Source organism: Pagrus major, chromosome 21 (assembly GCF_040436345.1).
Source record: "Pagrus major chromosome 21, Pma_NU_1.0".
NCBI classification, from domain to species: domain Eukaryota; kingdom Metazoa; phylum Chordata; class Actinopteri; order Spariformes; family Sparidae; genus Pagrus; species Pagrus major.
The window spans coordinates 5339907-5351455 of record NC_133235.1 but is presented as its reverse complement, the minus strand read 5'-3'; the positions used below and the strand labels follow the sequence as shown (position 1 = coordinate 5351455).

Here is an 11549-nt window from a genome sequence, read left to right as displayed (position 1 = left end):
CTCCTGTTTTGTATGTTAAACAGTGTTGGTCTTTATTATTTATAATTTAACTGACACATTTCTAAGAAATCAAACAAAGTGAAATCTAAATGTGAGCACAGACACTTGGGTTAGTCCCTATGATGATGCTCATGATACTTGACGGTTGGAACAGAAATTGTTTATCTACCTCACAGCAAACCAACAGAGCAGGCAAAGACCAGCCAAGATTTCAGTATCCTGAAAACAGGATGAAACTCAGATTTACTGGTTTACAAAGTACACAAAATCCCTTCTATATCCATATATCATTTATAGAATGCCTTCCAATATTGTGCATCATAATGCAGCTTTAACATTAAGACTCAACATCAATGGGTGTACATGCATTATTAAATAAACAAAAAACACATTGGTATTAGAACATATAAAATTGCATAACTCATCCTACCAGCATTGTATTTTTTAATAAAAAATAATTATGACGACGAAGAAGAAGAGGTTAGACAAGCAGTAAACAGAGAGGAAGAAAATGCTTCAGTTACTCCTACACACTTTTTTAAAAATCAAATTCAACACTTTTTCTTTTCAGATCAAAAAGCAAAGTCATGCTTTGTTTCCTGAACACAGAGTGTGTTGTCTGCACACAGACTGACACACAATGAAGTGCATACAGAAAGTACCGGGGAGGGGGGGGGGGGGTCTGGTCATATACATCAGAACAATACTGTGGTCCCAAACACTGAAACAATAACACCACCCTGAGCCAAAATATAAGGACAGCTCCAATTCAGAAATACATTAACAAAATGCATAGAAAAGTCTGCATCCAAATCCTCGAATTTGAATGGGCGGTTAACAAATGAGAGTCGGCAGGGAGATGACATGAGGGGGAATAAACACAACCTAAGTATGTACATCCAAACAACAGTAGAGCACTATTATTACATTGTTTTGTTGCTTTTTTTCCTTCTGTTTCAAGCTCAAGTTTGTTGGTATGTTTGTGCTGAGGTAACACTTCTCCAGCGGAGGATGCTTCCATCTTCACTTGTGTTCCAGTCGCAGCAACTGCTCCTTACCGTTAATGGTTAGTGACCGCAGCTGCCCGTCCTCCTCCACCTCCACCCGCTCCTGACCATTCTCCACAATTCTGGTGAAGAAAGAACCACAAGGAGGAGAGGGTGAGGAAGAGGAGAGGGATTATGACAAAGAAGATACAGAGCTCTCAGCTGAATGAGACACATCGTTGGCTTCATTCATCCGTTAAAGAGATGCTTTTGATTATCCAGACAGAGGTCTCCATTGTGCAAATGTTGCATTATGGCTGTATTTAAACATGTGAGGACTGTTACAAAAATTGACAAAAGGCTTGAATTATCACCTGGTCCGCAGAGAATGTGCTGTCACTGCTGGAGAACAGCTGTATACTTTCACACAATTACCGCTTGTGTAACTCACCCAGACCCCCAATACATCTCCTCATCAAAGTGACCTTTTATTAGTTGGACAAGGGTGTCAGTCAGTCCTTTTCTGTGCTGTTTTTTGTTTCTTTGCCTGTTGTGCTTTCAGAGGTGCACTGAGAGGCTGGGCGGGGTTTCTCCTCACCGGAGCTGCTGACACACACACACCTGCAGCAGATTGGCAATCAGCGCCTGCTGAAAAGCTCTGGTCTCCACTCTACCTGCTGCCAGGTGATTTTGTCAGTACTGGGTGGTACATGGCCCCTGCTAGTGCTCATCTCTGTAAGAGTTTTCTCGTGTTTTTCTGTGTACTTAACTAAGAGATCTAACTTAGTTTTCGTTCTTTTGCCTTCAGTGATCTACCTCGTTTTCATCTGCTGTGGGAGAAAAATCTAAGGCCCAGAACACTCTGGGCCTTACACAAGATAAGATGCTGTATGTACCCTGAATACACCTTAGGCCCGATAAGGTATGGATGAGGGCATAGTGAAGCCTGAGCTATGAGTTTATATCTCTCATGGTCTTTGCAAACTTAGCAGTTCAAAGCAGCTGTAGATATGTCTAAAAAACAGATTTGACAAACCAAGGCTGATGTTTATGTAAACTCATAGGATGGCCTTCGACCTCTCTGCTGTGAGCAGACTAACTGTCTCCCACGTTGCTGAGCTTGAAGGATATAACAAGGCAGTGGAGAATTGGTCCGGCCCTACACAGTGTCCTCACCTGTCAAGTTTCTGCCTATTCTCTTTGATTGAGCTTCAATAAATGTTTCAGTGTAATACCCCAGTCTCCTGAACATTCCTTAGAAATGAGGAGATCAGTTCTCCAGAATTTCTTCACAGTGACCTTAACCTTTGACATTCAAAATCTAACAAGTTCACCCTTATGTAAAATATTAGTTAAATGAAAGAACAGAGGATGAACTGTGACTTACTGTAGTGTGAGCAGGGTCTGCACAGAGCAACTTTCTTTTTTAAAAATAAATAAGCAAGTTTCCAGTATGGTTTGGATTCATTCCACGTAAACGCTGCAATGTGTAGAAGATGTGACAGAGTCTAAAGCCTTAGTGCAGTTCATTAGTTTCTACGGGCACATGCCAGTCACTGTGATATCCAAACTGATCAGAATTTACCTTTTAGTAGTGATCTTTCTGCCGTTGACGATCTTGGTGGAAGTGGACACAGAGCGGAAGTTGCCCATGCCCCCTCCTCCACCTCCTCCCCCCCCGAAGGAGGTGGAAGAGAAAGAGGTGAAGCCTCCACCTCCTAGACTGCCCATAGTTGTCATGTGACCCATGTGACCCATCTGACCCATGGCGCTCATGGAGCCAAAAGAACCAAAGCCTGAGATAAAGAGTACAGAAAGAGTTAGTCTCATTTAATCAGGTGACAGTGTGGACTATTGTTCAGCTGGTGTGGTTTACATTGGAACATGTTTCTTTATTCATTGTTGCACTGCTAACCGGGGTCAAAAGGTGAGAAGCCTGCACCAAAGGGAGGAAAACCAACGAAGCCCCCGTAGAACGAGCCACCTGTTCGGTTGCGATTGGACCGACTTTGGTGCCGCCGGCCACTGCCGAAAAATGGATCATCACTAAATGGATCTGCACCTGAGAGAACAGGACGGAATACAACAGAAGTGAGAGTATTAAAATGAATGAAAACTGGAGCAGGAAATGAGGAAGACTATTAGGCTGAAAGTTGTCAATTCTGCATTTGGGGAAAAACTAAAGCAGTGGCACACTTGGTGACATCCCTACTTTACACTGAAATGTTATGACTTACCGAAAAAGTCTGCAAATGGGTCTCTGCCACCAAAGAATTCCCTGAAGACATCATCTGGGTTGCGGAATGTGAATTGTTCGTGGAAGTGATCTCCATTGTGAAAGTGGCCCCCTGAAACATCATAACAATGAAAACAGATGTAAACTGTGTAAATCATCCAAAAACCAAAAGCAAACCAATAACAAAATGCATATACAAAATTCAGGTTTGAGTCACTGTTTATTTTCACCTGCTGGGCCATCTCCATCTGTTACATTCAACATCAAACTACGCTTCTGCTGAATTACCCAACAGTCAACTCTGTTGGGACTGGATGCACACCCCCTAATCTGATGGGTCACTGGAACCACATCTGATGTATTTGGCATCCATTTCAAACTGTACTCCTAGTCACTGAAATCATTTTTAAAGCTTATACTAAGCCAGCATTATGCTTTGGCTTGATTTGCTACTTTGCTAATCCCAGTGGGAAGTTGAAAAGGGCACTTAATGACTCTAAGAGTAACAGTGGGAGGCTCAGAGGAACCGGAACAAACAATGAGCAGTGAAATCATTTTTAGGGACAGAAGCCATTACATCATCACTGACTATTTCCAATAAAACACAACTGTTTGGTGTTTTACATACAGTTGGTTCCAAAAGTCTGTTCAAACGTTCAATGGGGGTGAGGTCAGGTGACTGTGGAGGAAAGTCTATGACATGACCGTTACAGGTCATGTCATGTCATACTAAAGGGTTCCTCAAAACCCTTTAGTCTAACCATGAGTCACTTCTGAAGAACTGTGACTTCTGACACTTTCACTTACCCTCTTATTATTTTTAGGTTTACAAGACAATATTATAAATGTGGTCTCAAACTTTTGGACCCATATGTTCTCTTAACTTCAAACATGAAAAACAGTTGTTGACACACAAAAGTTTCAGTTACTGGTACATTTTGAACTTTTCTCACAGGAGGACTTACCTCTTCCTGCATTGTTCCCTGTCAGTCCCTCTTTGCCATAGCGATCATATATGCTCCTCTTGTTGACTGGAAGAGGAAAGTGAGACAACTCAATTTAGAATAAAAACAATGAGAATACAACTAACTGGTCACAAACAGAAGCACCACTTATGAGGAAAGAGTGTATTTCATTTGAACTCCTCCGCTCCCCTCACACCCTGTGTTGTTGGTATCAGTGTTTCAGTGGTACTGGTTGTTTATTAGCATGATACAAACCATCAGACAGGACTTCATAAGCCTCTGACAGCTCCTTGAACTTCTTCTCAGCCTCCTCCTTGTTCTCTGGGTTTTTATCAGGGTGCCACCTCAGGGCCAGCTTTCTGTACCTACATGAGGACAGAGGACAGATGATGGCTGCTTAATAAGACTCACCTGAAAACAATACAATACGGTGCTTAGGAACTTTATCTAGCCAATCATGTCATGGTACTGGTGACTGTTAAGAGAAGGACAAAAAACAACCAGCAGTGTTCCCTCTCCCATCCTGTGCATTCTTATGGACATTTGGTCATTAATGCTCAATTGTTCAGATGCTCCCAATTACAATGCTCTCACCTTCTACTGCCGCTTGAAGTATTTACATTATCTGATGTTTAATACTGTTGATGTATGGTGGCAAACATTGTAATTCAACTATTATATAAATGGAAACGAAAACAATTTCAGTTAGAATCTTTCAAAGAAGAATTTCATTATATCAAACCAAATTTTCAATACCATTTACTCTTCAACTGTTACCCCCCCAAAACTCTCCAAACATTCTCTACAGGTGTTTACAGGCATTTAAGTTACAATTAATGGAAACCCAGTATTTCTTCTGCTGCTTCACATGAACACAGTTCAATTGCAGAACCATAGGATGGCTTTTACTGTGAAGCAGCCAGAGGGAACAAAATGCATTTGTCACAGATAAACATCACTTTGTTAGCAGTCTTGTTCACTAAAAAAGAGAAAATCAAGAACACACAACAGGAAATTTTGTGCATTTTTTGTCAATGGATGAGTTTTAAATAGCAAGTGGTCAATCATAGTGAGATACAGAGCTGCAAAGTAATTCCTCAGGATGTGTTTGCTGCCATTAATAGTTTATACACATCATTTCCAACAGAACTCTGAAATTGAAAAGACTCGCTGTTACCACAACAAACCACAGGTGTCACCAAATCAACCAGAACAGCCCAGATAACGGCTGTTCAGCTTTTTGTTACAGCTGGTCCTTATACCTCGCTGTACTTTGCAATTGCAATGCCAATGATAAGTTAACTAAAATATTGAAAGTTGTTACGGTTAAAAGGGATAGTACATCCTAAAATCAAAAACACACTTTTCCTCCACTGGATTATTCTGGGGTGAGTTGCCAATTTTAGGAGATATCGGCCGTAGAGATGTCTGCCTTCTGCCTTCTCTCCAATATAATGGAACTAGATGGCACCCGGCTTGTGGTGCATTTGAAAAACTCTTTAGCAATGCCTCTTTGCAGAAATCATGACCTGGTTACTTAAGATAATCCACAGACCATGTTGTGATCTGTTTTATAGAGGAACTATTTTCTTTCTACGGAATTAAACTCAGTGTTGTGCAAGTTCCCACTTCACAAGAACAAGTTTAAAGGTCAGTTGACACAGATTAAAATTAACTATTTCACATTCGTAGTTCATATTAGAATCCAACCGATATCATCTGACAATAACGGCCTACCACAGATATACTGGCATATGTTGTCCTATGTGTGCCGATATAACTTTTTGTGGTTTTATCAGAACGTGATGCAGAAAAAGATGCCTGGGGTAATTTATAATTATTAAATTCCCTGTGACATTTACCATTTCAGTGCAATGATGGAATTTTGTCCAACAAAGTTTGATACCCACATTTGCAGGATAACAAGCACAAAAGTTGTGTTTCTGTCAATATGCCATGTATATAAGAATATCAGCTGATATATTGATATTGGCCCCAAAAGTCAAGTATTGGTCAGGCTCAAGTTCATAATTTTGAAAAAAGTTCACAGTCCCAAAGAAGAATTAGTCCACAGTCTTGTTTTCTTTTAAATGAGCTGCCCCAAGCTTTTATTTTACAATACAACCTCTTACCCACTCATCCCCTGTGCCTGACAGTGTTGGGGGTAAAAGTGCCACGTTACAGAAATGTACTGCTTTTAGCAGTAAAAGAGAATATTATCACATCGGAATTTTGGTAAAATGATTACATTTACTCTGTCAAGTAACGCGTTTCCACCGGACCTCTTCATCATCAGTGTCATATATGACACACTAAATATTTTTGGGAAGCTGCTCGTTACAGACCGTTGTGCTAATGAGGCCTCCAGTGTGAGAATATCCCCATCAGCAGTTTTGTAATCCGGCCTTGAACTGCAGTGTGGTTTTGGAGACTTTGCCAAATAAATCCAGAGTGATAAATCCAACACTGAATGCCTTCTGTGATTATTTATCTATTTTATTCTGTAGAAAATTTGATTACTAACATAATCAATAGCTGCGGCCATAACCACCAGTGAACCAGCTAATGGCACAGCTAAGCTAAGGAGGACGCCATTAAAGTCCACATCCCGCATGGTGATATGGCTGGAAAGTGTAGTTCAGTAAAAAACAAATAACAAAACTGCTAGTAACAAGGTCTGTGGGTTACAAAATTAAGTGAAGATTGATGAGGGACGACAATGAGAAAAAAGGGGCATAAAAAGGAAAAAAACAATCTGTGGAGGTCTTGTATAATATTCATTATTTTATAATAAGAACATAATTCACAAGTGAGATGTAGTATCAAAGATGACTGATAAAACTGTCTAATGAGCACAAAACAGCTTTAATCCTTCTGCAAATCATGATCTGAGAGCACAGGAACAGATTTAAAACATGTTTGGAGCAACAGAGCTGATTTTTTGGCTTATAGGGTTTCAGGAGGATGTTGCCATTTCAACTATTGAGGGCAGTTAGAACTGATGGAGAAAAGAAAATGGAGAAAAGAAGTTCAATTTGACTTTGAAGAAGTAATAACATATGGGATCACAAGCCAAATTGCCCATTAATGGTGTCTGAAGATCAACTCCACTCCAATACAGTGCAGTTTGCATGAGAGGGAAACTCAGCGTGAGCAGTTTAAAGACACAGAGCACAGGACACGGTTTCAACTCAGCACTACCTTCACATGCTCTGTTAACTTGTCCTGACCTTACAAATGTTTCCCGTCACACTCTTAAACCTTGAGCTGCAGATTGATTAGTCTGTTAGTTTGAGCTCACTCTGTAGTTTTGTTGTAAATGAGGCTCTATAGAAAGGTGACCAGCATAGACAGAGTAATTAATTAACTGTATGGCTGGCAGCCAGAGCCTTTGGAAGTCAACAAGGTGACTGCACCGCTGGGCAGAGGTCTGCTGAACTGTCTCAGAGCATCACAGCTCAGATATGCAACTTCAAACCTCTGTCAACTCACGCTTTCTTTATGTCATCTGCAGACGCATCTCTCCGGACTCCTAACACCTGGTAGTACTCTACCATGATGAGTGGATGAAGGGGGAAGCTTCAGCAAGCTTGATGAACCTGAAAGAACAATGAGAGCTGCTGATTAATGTTACACATACAGCAGCTTTAAATGAACAGGAACACGGCACAGATGTGGTTGTAGTACTATGAGCAACTCTGATCAGTGCCCTGCATTTAACAGGGTCATTCTATACCAACTCACGTAGCCCCCCACTAAGCAACAAACCAAGCCATTACGCTGTAACTTACACATTTCCTTAAACCCAATGAAAAACACTCCCAAAAGGTATCGCACAAAGATAGAAAACTAGGTATACACTACTGTGTGCAATAGTACAGCCAGTGAAAAGCACAAAGAATTTTCTATTATCAACAATTATTAAATGATGAAAGAGTAATATAACATCTTTATTTTATTTATTTTTTAATTTTATTTTTTAACACGTTTAAGGAGAGTTAAAATAATTGTTGTTTTAGCAAAAGGTTTTTTCAGCTCTGAAGCTATATCAAGCAAGATCTGTGGCAGTCTGTTTGTTATGCAGGACCAAATTACTTCTAAATGTGATAGAACTATATTAACACTACACAGAATCAACATTTGGTTGCAACTAAGTGAAAGCTATTGGAGATCATTTTTGAAAATGAAAGATATTTATTCGAGTAAAAATGATTTGGGGTTTGTGGTAAAAAGGTTTTCTATCTATGTGATACCTATTAAGCCTGTTTTTCACAAGGTTCATGAAATTTGCAAGTCACGGCTGGGTTATTCCATGCCAACTCACCCAAAATTAAGATTATTTCCCAGTTCATGGCATGGATATTCTTGAAAAAATTCATGTTGAAATGTAGACTTTCACAAGAAGATTATTTTAATTTCTATTAAAAACATTATAAACAGTAGTATGTGAAAGCGTTGATATTTGTTCATATATAGAACATTTTTTGTATTCATTTTTTTTTACTTGTCATTGGCTCTAATATTACATTCAGTTGTTTTATTTCATAGGTAGATGTTTGTACTGTGTTGACTTCAAGGTGTTTTATCTGTCTGATACCTTTCAACCCACCCAGTGAAAAAGAGCGATTGGTGAGGTTTAGAATACACATACAAAGACTCACAAAAAATCTGAAATTTAGCTCAGAGGTCCAAACTTCAAAAATTCATAACTTAAAAAGTATTTGGACCACAGTTTTGGGGTTTTGTGAGGTCCCATGAATTAAGTAGAAGTATTGACATTCTTTTTTTTCAAGAAAATCCATGAACTGGGAGGCCCTCCTGAGTTGGGATGGAATGACCAAGCTTGCTTGGTTGGTTGCATATTAGATGATGTCAATTTGTTCTCGGTGGACAAAATGTTAATCTTATTTTCTTGGTCACATACATCATTTCACATTGTCAAACTATTTTTGTACTAATTAATGAGATACTGTTTTTATTTGGATGACTGTAAACATTCAGCAACAACTATTAAATGAATACATGTTGCCAAGTTTCCTTATTGTTTCTTAGGATTTGGATGCTTAGGATAAATTTCAAACCAATCAAGTGGAAAAAAAAGAAACTGGTGAGGCTATCTGATTTTTCAAAGTCCCATGGGTGTAATTGTCTCTATCTAAGTTTTCAAGAAAAAAACATGACTGGAACTGACAAAAGTTTTAAATTATAAATTTAAAACAACAATTAACAATTTTGATGTGTGATCTTTTATAGCTTAACAATGCCTACTTGAGTCTACATTGTTGGATTTTAATGTGTACCAAGAGAAATGCACATGGTTATGGGTTTAACAAAGGGTCCTTTGCAGCTGCAAGTATAACAGAGCCTCTGTTGCACTGACTCAGTCTGAACTGGCCTGAAGCAGAAACTAAAAGGAAGACAAAAGTAGACAATGAAGATATTCAAAAACCAGCATGTCAGTTTGATGACGCAGTCTAAAATCATATGGAATTCTCTGCAGATGGTACCATGACTTTTCTTATTAGTTTTAGTGCTGAATTACCCATCATCCTTTTTAAGAATATTAAGCTTTTCAACAAATTATTGGAACAGAAGTGAAAAACTTTGACAATGTTACAGATTAGCTTCCTGCTTTTTTAGCAATGCATTTTAGCTCCTAACTTCCTTAGATACTGCATTTCAGCTTCCATGTTTTTTCAGGAGAACAGTGCATTGTATTTTGAGATTTGTCACGAGTTCATTCTTACATTCCAGAAATACTTTCAAATTCAGTTCAGCTGTCAACATTCACACACATTTTCTCGTTAGTAACAGTGTTACTTTTGTAGTCATCAATTATAAAAGCAATCCCATAGCCATGCATGGTATTTATGTCAGTCAATATTCTATACAGTAAAAAATCTATTCAAATTTCAATACACTCAATATTACACACACATGAGATGTGCATAACTCCATGATGACATACATATACAGTTATGGATTATTATGAATTTTGTAGTGATTTACATTCTATGGAGCATCAACGTCCTCTGTATTTACTGAATATCACAACCAAGGTACATTTATTTGTCATTATACAACACAGGGTTTGTACAATGAAATTCAAGTTGTAGTCTCTATATGCTCATTCACAAAACAAAGAATATTTAAATAGATGAATAAATAATAAGCTATAAAAAACTATTAATGGTCGACTGCTGAGGATGAATTGAGTCTCACCTGAGGAAAGAGGTGCTCTGTAGTCTAGTGCTATAGCAGTGGATACTTCTTTGTACAATACATGAATTTTTATGATCATTTTATTTGATATTGTGAATCTTTTTCAAACACTGGCAGCAGACTCATCAATGCTTACATCAATTGCGCGCTTTTCCTTAAGGAAAATCTACTATTATCTTGTCTTTCTGAGTACAGCCACGACGAGCCAGCAAGCTATTGTTTATACTGATGCTCCATAAGCTTGCTAGGCATTGAACCTCAACACCTGCAACTGAACTAGCTATGTCTGTGTACTGATTTCATACCTTTTAATCACTATAGGAGTAGCATTAGCTTTAAGACATGCAAGACTACAATTAAACTGTATGACAGCTGCATGTCTTAAACGCTAACCATTTAAACCTGACCTCCTTACACACTGCTTCAGCTTTATGGGTGACGCTAGCTTGTTTATCTCTCTGTGACCCTGAATGGCTCCTGCTACCTGGCTCAAATTAATGAACAAGGAACGGCAGCGTAAACGGGAATTATTAGCAGCAGAAATTTAAGATATTGTATGTCCAACAATTCCCAATGAAGAATATATTGTCACTGAAGTGGTTTTGTTCATGGCGGTAGCTGCTGTTAGCTGCTCACCTTAGCGAACCTAACATAAGCTGGTTAGAGCGTTAGCTTAGCTCTGACCAGAAGCACATACATCATTAGCCCCGTTAGCGCTTACCCAATTCAGGTCCAGATGTCCGTGATCTCAGCAGATGTTTAAGAAAAACAGACTGTCTGTTTTTCAGGCGGTGAAGTAAACTAAACAGGTTTATTCATGTTCAGCAGGCTGCAGATTCAGATTAGACGCAACGTCCTGTTTCGGATTTCTTCTTCTTTTTGTTTATTGGCGGTGATTACAGTTTACAGGCTCATTACCGCCACCAGCTGGACACAGTAGACTGTGGCCAAAGAAGCAGTAACTAGGCCACATGGTGTAGTTTACCATCATTAAATAACTTTCACCTTTCAGCACCATTCTAATTATTTCTCTCTTTCAAGACAGTGATTAAGAGTGAAACTCTCGAACAAAGTCACAGTATTTGTTTACAATCTATAAAACACATGACTTGCATACAGACATTATATGTTGTTGGCCAT

The 11549-nt window shown here is 38.9% G+C and overlaps 1 protein-coding gene across 1 annotated transcript; it reads right to left on the bottom strand.

The window, feature by feature from the left end:
- Positions 1-209: 209 nt before the first annotated feature.
- Positions 210-11284, bottom strand: LOC141017464 (dnaJ homolog subfamily B member 6-like). The gene is made up of 8 exons (XM_073492190.1): positions 11131-11284; positions 7680-7786; positions 4443-4552; positions 4188-4253; positions 3224-3334; positions 2902-3048; positions 2572-2782; positions 210-1129 (listed from the first exon to the last, which is right to left on the bottom strand). The coding sequence occupies exons 2-8, from the start codon at positions 7742-7744 to the stop codon at positions 1024-1026; spliced, it is 816 nt and encodes a 271-aa protein (XP_073348291.1). The 5' UTR covers positions 7745-7786; positions 11131-11284; the 3' UTR covers positions 210-1023.
- Positions 11285-11549: the final 265 nt, after the last annotated feature.